Genomic DNA, 12,926 nt, shown 5'->3' on the forward strand with positions numbered 1-12,926 from the left:
TGCACAGTCAGATGTCTTTAATTCTGCCACTGCACCAGGGCAGCCGAAAGATGTTGCTAACTTGGTGAGCAAAGGTGGATCTCCATAAAGCTGTGAAGTTAAAGCAGTACAGATTCACCCCAAGCTAAAAGTGAAAAACTAGAGTTGGCTTCCATGCATTCAGCTGGGAACCTAACACTGAATCCTCTAGAGAAATGTCACTGCAGGTGACAAAGTTTTGATGAACTATGAGTAGCCTTGCATAATCATAGCATCATAGAATCAAGCAGGTTGGAAGAGACCTCCAAGATCATCCAGTCCAACCTATTAAGACAAGAAAGCTAAGAATACAGTCAAATTTAGGAGGCCTGCTTGAAGAAGGGATGAAAGCCAAAGCACCCTTTAATATTTGGATTGGGTCTAGGGGAAAGCATCTTTAAAGGGCAGTGGAAGTTAATAGTTTTATTAGAAAGAGGTCAAGAGCCTGGCCCAGTGTATTTTCTTTCTCTAATCTCTTAGCACTCTAAGATCCAGTGTGCTCTGCACTCGCCAAAATTACTTGCTTCTAGATGTGCCACTCAAACAGAGTTCTTTATTTATCCACTTCATCTTCTTTTACTGATATCATTCTGAAGCAGGGCTGACCTTGTCTGTGCCCCTGCTTTGCCCTCTGAAATCCCCTCGTTCGATCCTTGTCATTCGTTTTCCACTCCTGATATGCCCCACATCAGAACCGCAGTTTTGTGCAAGATAATCCCCTGTGCTGGATTAGAAAGCATCTCAAGAAATGCTTTGCCAAGAGGGAGACAACATTTCTGCCATTGTAGAGCACAGGAAGAGAAACGTGCCACGAGGAAAAATGACAAAATGACATCCAGATCTAAAGGCTGCCTCCAAGCTACTTAACACTAATGTATTAAAGTGCTACTGCTGTGCTGCCTGCCACCACACGTGAATAAATGCTCTCTTCTCTAATTATGGCTGCACTTCGCCCTCACTCTGTCCCTGTAGCAAGGGTAAAAAAAAAAAGAAAGACAAGTAGGTAATATTTTGAACATTCTTGCATGGCAAAGATAGGTCTGTAAAGCAACAGCAACCACAAAGCCCTTGCCCAAGTTTTTCAGGTCAGAAAGAGCATGAAGAACTCCTAACAGGCTACCTGTGCACGCCCCATCGGGAGATGTGAGGCTCAGCTGGCGCACTCCTTTGGGGTGGTCCTACATCTTCACAGCTAGAGCCAGGGCTCAGACTAGTCAGAACTAATTTTAACTTGCCCAGCAAACAGTGAGCTTTTTTGCAACCTCTTGAGCTTAGGCCAACTGCAAAGCAGCAAACGAATGCTCCTGTGTCTCCGAGGCTAGCAGAGCCACCTAAATTTTAACAGTGCTTGAAACACAAGTGCCCAATGAACCAAGGTGCATGTTCCTGTACTCAGAAAGAGCCACTGGAATTTGCTGGCTTGTAAAACAGTTCTAAGTGTGATTTCGAGGAAGACACCTTTAATGCATGATTGGCATCCTGGCCTGCATCAGGAATGGTGTGGTCAGCAGGAGCAGGGAGGTCATTCTGCCCCTGTACTCTGCACTGGTTAGACCACACCTTGAGTACTGTGTTCAGTTCTGGGCCCCCCAGTTTAGGAGGGACACTGAGATGCTTGAGCGCATCCAGAGAAGGGCAACGAGGCTGGTGAGAGGCCTTGAGCACAGCCCTACGAGGAGAGGCTGAGGGAGCTGGGATTGTTTAGCCTGGAGAAGAGGAGGCTCAGGGGTGACCTTATTGCTGTCTACAACTACCTGAGGGGAGGTTGTGGCCAGGAGGAGGTTGCTCTCTTCTCTCAGGTGGCCAGCACCAGAACAAGAGGACACAGCCTCAGGCTGTGCCAGGGGAGATTTAGGCTGGAGGTGAGGAGAAAGTTCTTCCCTGAGAGAGTCATTGGACACTGGAATGGGCTGCCTGGGGAGGTGGTGGAGTCGCCGTCCCTGGGGCTGTTCAAGGCAGGATTGGACGTGGCACTTGGTGCCATGGTCTAGCCTTGAGCTCTGTGGTAAAGGGTTGGACTTGATGATCTGTGAGGTCTCTTCCAACCCTGATAATACTGTGATACTGTGATTAATTGCGTTCTTGAGTAAAAGTGATGATGATACTTACACTTCCAAGCCCTCAAGTTTTTTGCTTTTACAAGGAAGTAGAGAAGTGAATAGAGTTACCAAAATAAACATTCTAAATCAAAGGAACTTTGTCCTGAGGAGGCTCCCAATGAGACAGCTACATAAGCTGTGCTACTCCTAGAAGTGTCTGGCACTATAAGGGATTCCCTTTTCCAACCTCTTTTGCCCATTTTGATTCTTTCAGAGTTGCTCTGCAATCCCATTAACATTTAACTGTATATGTTTAGAGTATGTGCCACATGGGGATACATGAGCTGGCAGAAAGATGACAGGCTCTGAAACCAGTAACACTGGAACTGAAGTAAAGCATTCACCAAATTAACATGCTACTGCTATGAGGAGTGACTGCCAAGGTGTTTGATGTGGTGCCATGAAGATCCATATTTTGATACTGATGAAAGCTACATTTTGGGCATTGTGCCTTCTACACCCAGTTGATGCTCTCCTGCTGTTAACATGCTTTATATCCTAGTTGTACATTTAAATCAAATGATTTCAGGTTAAGATGGAAGGGAGCTCAATAGATCTCAGTGGCTGATGCTGAAGTTGTTCTGTTCTGTATTTTACCAAAGGGCCCCAAACTTGGATGCTGTGTTCTACTAAGGTCCTAATGAATGGGCAGTAATTTCACCTCCATCTACTGGCTATGCTGCTGTTAATACAAACCAAACTGCTTCACCCAAATAAATGAATGTCCCTTAAACTAGAAGTAGGAAATGATTTTTATACTTTTGATTACTGATGACAGAATATGTCACATTTAGCTTCTTTTTTCTACTGGTTTTGAAACGGAATTCACACAGAAGAGGTATTTTTTTCTTCTGTTCTGTCACCATCTCCAGCAAATGCAATTTTTTGGTTCACTGCTGTTACTCTAAACTTAGGATTTAGGTGCTCTTTGGGGTCACTGAAATTCAATGCAGTTATTACTTGAATAAATTCATTTGTCACTTCCGTGGCAGACTGTCATTTTCTTTTACTATTGGAGATACTCAGCTGTGGCTTCGCAGTGGCTACCTTTGTAGTTGTCTGGGGAGAAAGAAAGGTATCACAAGCACATCTTGGAGGACAGGAGGCAAAGCAGTATCGTAAACCTGAGTCTGTTGTGTTCAGCAGAATACTTACATAACTACCATCTGCTTGGGCATTTTCTCTTTCTCTCCTTCTGCCCTTTCTCTCTCCAAAAACAAACCCTATCTGTGAAATGATTAACTTAGAAAATTCATGACTGACTTAAATGATTAATATGTCCTCTCTGGATTTTTTTTCCCTGCCTGATCTCCTGCAAAAAACTTCCAGTTGGCTATTTTATCCAATAGAATCACAGAATCAACCAGGTTGGAAGAGACCTCCAAGATCATCCAGTCCAACCTAGCACCCAGCCCTAGCCAGTCAACTAGACCATGGCACCAAGTGCCTCATCCAGGCTTTTCTTGAACACCCCAGGGATGGTGACTCCACCACCTCCCTGGGCAGCCCATTCCAAAGGCAAATCACTCTCTCTGGCAAGAACTTCCTTCTAACATCCAGCCTAGACCTCCCCCAGCACAACTTGAGACTGTGTCCCCTTGTTCTGTTGCTGGTTGCCTGGGAGAAGAGACCAAACCCACCTGGCTGCAATGTCCCTTCAGGTAGTTGTAGACAGCAATGAGGTCACCCCAAGCCTCCTCTTCTACAGGCTCAACAAAGCCAGCTCCCTCAGGCTCTCCTCATAGGGTTTGTGTTCCAGGCCCTTCACCAGCCTTGTTGCCCTTCTCTGGACATGTTCCAGCACCTCAACATCTCTCTTGAATTGAGGAGCCCAGAACTGGACACAGTACTCAAGGTGTGGCCTGACCAGTGTTGAGTACAGGGGAAGAATAACCTCCCTTGTCCTACTGGCCACACTGTTCCTGATGCAGGCCAGGATGCCATTGGCACTCCTGGCCACCTGGGCACACTGCTGGCTCATCTTCAGCCTACTATCTACCAGTACCCCCAGGTTCCTTTGTTCCTGGCTGCTCTCCAGCCACTCAGCCCCCAGCCTGTAGTGCTGCTTGGGGTTGTTGTGGCCAAAGTGCAGAACCCTGCATTTGGCCTTGTCTCATTTCATTGGCCTCAGCCCACCCATCCAGCCTGTCCAGGACCCTCTGCAGGGCTTGCAGTAAAAACTCAAGAGTTCCAAGAGGCTAATTATCCATGGTTTTGTTACAATATTAATTCTGAGGTAATATGATAAGCAACTTTTTTTAAGGACTGCATGATCGTGAAATACCGCAAAGAAGTTTTCTGGGATAACCTGCTATTGTGGGATACAGTTTTCCAGTACACTCTTAGCTGCTTCAGAAGACTGAGGTTAGCCCTAAAAATAGAAACAGTGAATTTCTTTTCTTGGGAACCTGTTTTTGGGCAAACCCTCAGTTCCTTTAAATCGTGTTTTGCATGCAGGGGAAGGACTACATTAGGCTGCAATTTGCAAACTGAGAAATGTTTCCACTTGGCTTGGTGTTTCAGATGGCTTTGGTGGGAGATGTGGATGTCTCTCAATATAAAGCTGTTTATGCTTCCTGCTTCCAAATGGAGCATCAGAGGCCAGAACAACCTTTGTTTTTGCCCAAGCTGCAACAAATACACTGTACCATGGAAGCAATCTTGAGAGTCCTTCAGTTTTAGAATCATAGAATTGTTTCTCAAAGGAAAAGACCTTTAAGATCATGGAGTCCAACCATGGTCTAACTGTGTCAAATTTGGTGTTAAACCACGTCTCTTAGTACCACATTAATGTATCCTTTAAACACCTCCAGGGATGCTTATTCAATTGCCCTACTGGGGATCCTGCTCCAGGCTTATTACAGTGAAGAAGTTTCTACTAATATCCAACCTAAATCTTCCCTGGTGCTACTTGAGGCTATTTCCTCTCATCCTATCAGTTGTTACTAGACAGAAGAGAATGACAACCACCTCACTACAAGCTTCTTTCAGGTAGCTGTAGAGAACAAAGAGGTGTCCAGACATCCTCCATTCCTCCAGACTAAACAATGGCAGTTCCCTCAGCCATTGCTCATAATGTGTCTAGACCCTTCACCAATTTTTTCTGGACATGCTCCAGCACCTCAATGCTCCTCTTGTAGTCAGAGGCTCAAAACTGAACCCAGTATCTAAGGTATGGCCTCATCAGCACCCAGGGACATGATCACTTTCCTACTGCTTCTGGCCACACTATTCCTGATGCAGGCCAGGATGCTAGTGGCCTTCTTGGCCACCTGAGAATACTGCTGCCTCCTGTTCAGCCAGCTGTCAACCAGCACCCCCAGATCTTCTCTGTGGGGCAGCTTTCCAGCCACTTTGCTCCTAAGCTGTAGCATTCCATGGGGTTGTTGTAATCCAAGTGCAGGCTCTTGGCCTTCTTAAACCTCATAAAACTGACCTTGGGTCATGATCCAGTCTGGCCAGATCCCTCTAGCAGAGCCTTCCTACCTCTGAGCAGATCAACACTCCTGTTCAGTTTTGTGTCATCTGCAAATTTACCTAGTCCCCTCATCTAGGTCTTTGATAAAGACACTAAACAGAACTGGCCCCAAAACAGCTCTGAGGAACACCACTTGTGACTGCCTCCCAACTGGATTTCACTCCATTCACCACCTCTTTTTGGGCCTGACCAGGCAATTTTTAACCCAGCAAGGCTTCCACCCATCCGAGCAGCCAGTTTCTCCAGAAGGATGCTAGGGAAGAGTGGCAAATGCTTTACTAAAATCTAGGTAAACAACACCCACAGTGATTAATTAGCAGGTATCAGAGGTTGGGTTTTCTTTTTTTCTGAATCTGAAAGGTATAAACCAAGAAATTTACTTACTTATTGTGGACCCAGATTCAGGCCTGTTCAGAGAGCTGATGATAACAAAGCCAAAGCCTTCATTCTCCTTGCGGTGTATCACCACATCACTGGTTTGGAGGCTGTGGGAAGTGAAGCCCTCGGGGGGTGTAGCATTGCTACTAGAGACAGCATGATTACTGTTAGCATAAGTAGTGTAGTCACTTCTTGGAGAGCTGTGGTGTGTAGACACTGAGCCTGGACTTCTGCCATTCTCTGGGCACTGCTCTCCTACAACATAAACCACACCAGTGTTACAGTCTGATTCGCTCAGTGGCTCTGAGACTTACAGCACATTTGCTAATGCAACATGAATACAGCTGACTGTCTGTAGGCCAGACTACCCTGAGTATTAACCTAGGAGCTGTAATAGATGCAGAGAGACAGGAATCTACACAATTATGTAAAACTCAAAGGCAATCAGATAAAGCAAGTCTGAACACTGGAAAGGAAAGTAGGAATCGGGCTATGTGTATTGCAAAACCAACAGCAATCACTGCTCCCTTGTCTGCCCTCTGTCTCCAAGAGGAAAATGTGACCCTCTAATCCAATATAAAATTACTGATGTTCAGGTTCAAAGAATTTAAGCAGGCATCTAACACAGAGTAATTAGGATTAGCCACATAATATTATTCTTACAAGTTGATCAGCATGCTCAAAAGATATCATGGAAGAGAGCAATTACACAACGAAAAACAGTCACAAATTGTTTTTCTGTGAGAGTTGTGACAGAGGCAGTGGTCACTTAAAAGGTTTTGAAGATGCTCTTGTGTGGTGATTTCAAATGTGCAGAGGTGGAAATGGAGTCCATCCACACCTCGGTATTGCACTACAGTGACAAAAAGAGGGAACAAGTGAAATCTTGTGAGATTACACACTTTTTTTAGTGCAAGCATTTTGGCAATTGAAAACAGTAAAGTTACACTTCCAGATGGGAAAAAAACGGATTTATATTCTTTGCAGATCGGAGCTGTTTGCACAAATCAACATCTATTAACAGCTTTAACACAGCACTTTCAAATGAATCCAAGTAATCTGTTTTCTGTTTGAAGCTATGAGAATGGAAGAATCTTTCTGATGAATGTGTGAAGAGCTTACACATGCACACATACATCCTGGGAAGAGAGCTTGCAAATTAGACCTTCACTGTCTATATAATAATAAAATAAGCATCATCCAAGGACAAGCTGTTGTTTTCTCAGTCAGGTGTGTCCTTTAGTAGCTCTTCTGCGACTAGGAAATAAAGTGATTAGAGAGAATAAAGAGGAAGAAAAACAAACAATTACTGTACTCCTACATTAGAATTGAAAATCTCCGAGAGTTACTCAACCAAATCTGCAACTAAATGCCACAGTCAGTGACAAGAGAGATCTCATTTCCTGGCTGTCATGTTTCAGAAAGCTGAATATTGTTTATGTCAGTATGGCTGCAACAGAAAGGAAATTGTCTTTGCAGAATGACCTAGAGCTGGCTCGGCCATAGAAGAGTGCAACATTAAGTGCAGGAAAAGGAAGATAAAGAAGGAAAGGTTTAAATGGCTATTTGATTGTCAGACATTTATCATCAGCAGACATTCATCATAGAAATTCGATTTTGCTTCTGCCTGTGAAAAAATGTAATTAAAAAAAAATCTGGTTTGTTCCAAATGTCACATTTTCCTAACTGAAATGTAGTCCAGAACTTGTGAATGATGATTTTGTGTTTCAGATCTGAGCGAGTATCTGTGCAAACCAGCAATTCCAGGCAAGGGCTAAGATCTGCACATCAGCGACACGGCAGGCAAAGAGAGCCCCAGTTCCCTCTGTGGCACACATCCACACTAGTGATAAACCCACACCAAACCAACTGATGTCTTGTCACAGTGTTTCTCTGGTGCCAGATCCACACCATGCCGTGGCACAGCGTTCTTCAGTCATGCCCAGCATCGGTCACTTTGAACTTTTTTTCCCACCAAGCTGAGGTTTTCCCACACCAAATGAAAATCCTGCTGGCCTCCTGAAATGCTGAAGTATTAATGAGTCACACACTCTACCCCCAGTGGGGCACTCTCAAGGCTCAAGAATTACTCCAGGTGTTTTACCACCTTGCTTGACTTCTTGTGCCAGGAATGTCTAACAGCCCCTTTGATGAAATGTTTAAGAAGCAGCAGCAGTGAAGGCTGGCAAGCACTGTATGCTAACCCTCTTGCTGCTTTTGCCCGTGAAGGGGAAAGGCGCTGATTACCTTGGTTATTGGCCATTTTCCTAGCGCTGGGGGAGCTGCGAGGGGGCGTCGCGCCGGGCGCAGGGGGACCTTTCTGGCTGGAGGACTCTGGAGTCAGCAACAGAAGAAAGTCAGTGCCGTGAGAGTGCGGCTGGCACGGAGCTGCGGAGCCGCAGTGGGAGGGGGACTGCGAAGATGAAGGTGAGTGGGAGGGCGGCTTTTGGCAGGGGAGCAAAGGGAATGGCAGCAACAGCAGATCTAGGGCATGGGGAGGCAGAAGACAGGACAGGCTGAGAAGGTAGCTTTGCTCATTTCTGGTGCCTCAGTGTACTCACCACAAATGGTTTAAAGGTTCTTATGTAAACTTCTTTCCTTGAATAAGCAAAGATTGCCATGGAATGGCAGCAAAGCCTCCTTTAAAGCTTTACTAAAGGCTGACACATATTTTCCCAGGTTCCAGAGTTTTTCCATAAATGAGGCTGAGCTAGTCTAAAGGTTTAATTTCCTTCAAATTCTTCATATTGCTTCAGGTTTATTTTCTGACTGTGTCTGCCTGAAGGGAAGATCTGTCCCTGTACTTAGAAGCCACTTGGGCCATAGAGAAGGTTTCAGCCAGCTTGCACTGCAGATGACATCAGTGAGACCAGAAATGGGCTTTTAACATATACAAGAGCGTGATGAGTTCCTGCTCTAAACAGTTAGCAGTCTTCGAGCAGTTCTCTGATTGCTTATTGACACAGTTGGCTTTGACAGCTTTAACTTAGGTGAACGTTTTGTCCCAAAAGCGGACAAGAAGAGACAGCACAGACCAAGACAGCACGGAACAAATCCAGGGCGCTCACGATCACCACACCGGGGTTGCCAATATTGCTTCCCCTTCTGATGGAAACAACACAGAGCTGCAGTGTTTTTGCCACAGAAACAAGGGATGCATATTTACAATCATTCTTTCTTCATCACGACACAAGCATTCACTTTAATTTTCTCTAATTTTAAACCAGCACCTGCTTTGTGCTGCCAACACTGAGATCTGCTTTTCCTTTAGCCTTTCAAGCCCTCACTCACCCGTGGGTAGCACCTTTCTCCTCACAGTAAGATTCACTTGCCCGTTTCGGGCAGCGTTATGCATAAGATCAATCACGTATCGGTGGGTTTTCCCGGCCACTGGAATCCCATCTACATACACCAGCTCATCACCAGGGTGGAGACGACCATCTCGGTCTGCTGAGCCCATGGCAATTACTGCTCCAATAAGGATCTAGACAGCAAAGAAATAAAAGCCCGTCATGTTAGTGCCATGAATGGTGCAGTGGTTGTCTCTTTCTGTCAAAGTTAAGCTGGCAATTCAGTGCCATGGAGAGATCTCTGTGTGTTTGACAGCTGTGCTCTTCCTCTCTGAGCATGATTGAAGATGCTTCCTTACCTGTGGTAAGACATTTCCTACCTGTGTAGAATCATAGAATCTTAAGATAGAAAAGACCTTTAAGATCATCGAGTCCAAGTATAACCCAGCTACCATGACCATTAAAATGTAGCCTGAATTTCCACATCTACAGCTTCTTGAACAGCTTCAGGGAAGGCAGCTCCACCACCTACCTCCCTGGCAGCCTGTTCCAATGCCTCACCACTCAGTAAAGAATGTTTTCTTAATTGTTTTGGAGTACCCCAAATTCCCTTCTTCTCCAGTGCCCTGCATTTGAATGGGAGAAGAAGGCATAAAAACTGCTTTCCCCTTCCCTGTCCTGTGGACTTGAGAGGGAAACAGCAAAAGGCACCTTTCTGCACGTGTGCTGACTCATGTGGAAGCCCACACTGGAATTGGGCTGGTGGTGGCTGGGTTTTTGCACCCAGTATAAAATGGTCTTTGTCTAGAACAGGATAAATAGAGCAAGGGAGAAGGCAAAAAGGTTCCTGCCTTGAGAGTTCCCATCTTGACACAGTGCCCAACATGATAGGTTCTAGCCATGATAGAATTGCCATTTTGGACTGACCCCACTTTTGGATGGCTCCTACCTTTTTGCACGGCTCTTGGTTTTACACCATCCCTGCCTTTGGACCGTTCTCACTTTTGCACCATTCTGCGCAAATCTGCAGGCTTGGCAAGCCCTGGGGTCCTTTGAGAGAGCTGCTGGTGGCACCTGGACTGGCCACTCTCGGATTATAACAGCAGCTGGCTTCCTGGCTGCTATTTTTAGCTGGGAAGATGCTAATAGTTTGGCTCTCCCCTGCTGCTACTGAGGTGGCATTGTTCCACAATCATCCCACTCATGGAAGAAATGCTCAAGACATTTCTGAGTTTGGTGTCTCTGCCACTTGCCTTGGGCTTCTGTTGGGTAGATCTAGATTATTGGATATTGCCTGCAGTGCCAGAAGGCTGCTTCCACAGAGGAATCCAGCAAGGGATCACTGCTGAATACCTATCTCACCTCTGTGCCTAAGACCTGCTGTTCCCCATGGTCTAGTCGATTGGCTAGGGCTGGGTGCTAGGTTGGATGGGATGATCTTGGATGTCTCTTCCAACCTGGTTGATTCTATGATTCCCTTAATCTTCTGCTCAGCCTGAGTGGGGTAAGGCTGTGTTTATAGCTTATCCTTTTCCATTTTTCTGACTTCCTAAATCTCTAAATTTGTCTATGAGATCCTTTTTTGAAGAAATTCCTGATTGAACTGAATCTGTAAGTACACCTTAAAGCACTTTTGTATACAGTTTGGGGGCAGGATTCCAGGAAGGTAAAAAAATTCTATTTTTGTAATTCCTGACTCAGCCACATTAATTCACTGCCTCCATGACACTAATGTCCACTCTGACCCCATCCCAGTGCAACTTAAAGCCATTTCATCTTGTCCTATTGTTAGTTACTTGGAAAGGAGACTAACACCAGCCTCACTGCAACCTCCTTTCAGGCAACTGCAGAGAGCAATAAGATCTCAGCCTTCTTCACTCTAAACAACCCCAGCTCCCTCAGCCACTCCTCATGTGGCACCCTCCAATCCCCTCACCAGCCTTGTTGCTCTTCTCTGCACATGCTCCAGGACCACAATATCTTTCCTAGGTGTAGGAGTGAAACACTTGAGAAACCTGATCTAAAGATGATCTACAAAATGGTAGGTTACTATCTTCAAATCAAGACTGTCTGTCTACAAAGGGAGCTGTGTTTATATTGTCTACATTATGCAGATGATCTAAGCAGGTTAGTTCCAGCTAAGGGTTTTTTAGACTGAAACTTTGTTAGTCTGCCTGTTTCTCATTGAAGGCTACTCACTGTTGTGTGATTTATACACCAGGAGTAATACACTGGAAGTCAGCAAGGGAAATCACTGCACTACACAGAGTTTGCTTTGTGACTCTTCAGTGCTATATCAAATGTTGTTGTTACTCATAATGAATAATTGTAGTAGGTAGTGGTTGATTAACAAATTGGAAAAGGAGGAAAAATGTCAGCATACTCTGGGCAGATGTTGTTTTCCCAACTCAAAAGTCTGTTCAAAACATTTTAATGACTTTCTCCACTTTCTATGCATGTAAATTCACGCAATTTATTAGAAGACATATATTTTCCCCCCATGGAATAACTGGTAGAAGAATTGAGTTTGAATTTTGTTTGAATTCAAACAAAAGCTGCTTTCTTTGAGAGAGTATGAAAGCACTGATAGAGCGTGTTTCAGATTTTCCTTTCTCTTGTTTAGCATGAGAGTGAGCACAGAATGATGGCTGTGACATGCCATGTGACAATTCACTTGAAATAAGGGAAGATAAAAGCTATCAAGTGCTGCTTTTCATGCTAAACTGCAAAGGCTAGACACGGCAGTCACATAGGTGCTTGTGTGGGGTTTTGTGATCTTAGTTTTGGAATTGCAGAGTGTTTAAATTAAATCCTTTGTGGAGCCTGGAGAATTTTCTCCAGGTTCTAGCCTCCCTTTGGCTCACTTCTGCTTTCAAAATTTAGCAAAGAGAGAACACCCTGTAGTGCTTTCCGGCTTCCTGGTGTTCCTGGGAACCTGTTAAACAGTGCCAGGCTGAGTTGCCAGAGCTCTTTCAGGTTTTTCATTATGTGCTTCAAATAGTGAAAGATTATATCTCAAAGCTTTTGGAAATACTTCCTGTAGAATCAAACCACAAAAATCTGTACTTAGGACAGGAAAAAGTCCTGTCCAAAGCTACACTTAGTTAGATACACACAAAGTGTTCTCAAAACTTTCACATTCAGCTATCTCTTGTAAGAATCCTGTTCCTGGTTATTGTGGAAAGAGACAGGTGATAACCTGCTGCAGCTTGGAGGACTGTAGGGGCTGCCTTCCTCTGGTTTTGTAACTGGCTGCAAAAGTATCAAGCAACTTGTGTGTGTGCATCCTTTGGAGAAGGGCAAATGCAGCCCACAGCACGGCAGGTCACCAGTATCTAGAGCAAGTGCAAAAGCTCTTTCTAGTATTGACTAATACAGTAATTGCTGATATTGCTCCTAGTTTAACAATTCAGGTAGGTGTGTTTGTCAAGATCATGATCACTATATCTATTATTTGCTATTTTTAATAGCAAGAGCAGTTTCCTTCTTTTTCATTTTCTATGTTTGAACTTGTTTGTCATCCAGTATCTGGGGAGGAATAATAAACTGCACCAGTACCGGCTGGGAGGTGATCTGCTGGAGAGCAGCCCCACGGAGAGGGACCTGGGAGTGCTGGTGGATAACAAGTTATCCATGGGACAGCAATGTGCCCTTGTGGCCAAG

At 44.8% G+C, this 12,926-nt stretch overlaps 1 protein-coding gene across 1 annotated transcript in view; it reads right to left on the bottom strand.

Annotated features, from left to right (window-relative positions):
• Positions 1 to 12,926, bottom strand: part of MAGI2 (membrane associated guanylate kinase, WW and PDZ domain containing 2) — a 760,890-nt gene that overhangs the window by 57,102 nt on the left and 690,862 nt on the right. The window contains 3 exon segments of the mRNA XM_064142561.1: positions 5,980 to 6,228; positions 8,221 to 8,307; positions 9,265 to 9,457. Of these exon segments, the coding sequence (XP_063998631.1) occupies positions 5,980 to 6,228; positions 8,221 to 8,307; positions 9,265 to 9,457 (529 nt within the window).

The sequence above is a fragment of the Pogoniulus pusillus genome, chromosome 4 (genome assembly GCF_015220805.1).
Source record: "Pogoniulus pusillus isolate bPogPus1 chromosome 4, bPogPus1.pri, whole genome shotgun sequence".
In the NCBI taxonomy this organism is placed as follows: Eukaryota; Metazoa; Chordata; class Aves; order Piciformes; family Lybiidae; genus Pogoniulus; species Pogoniulus pusillus.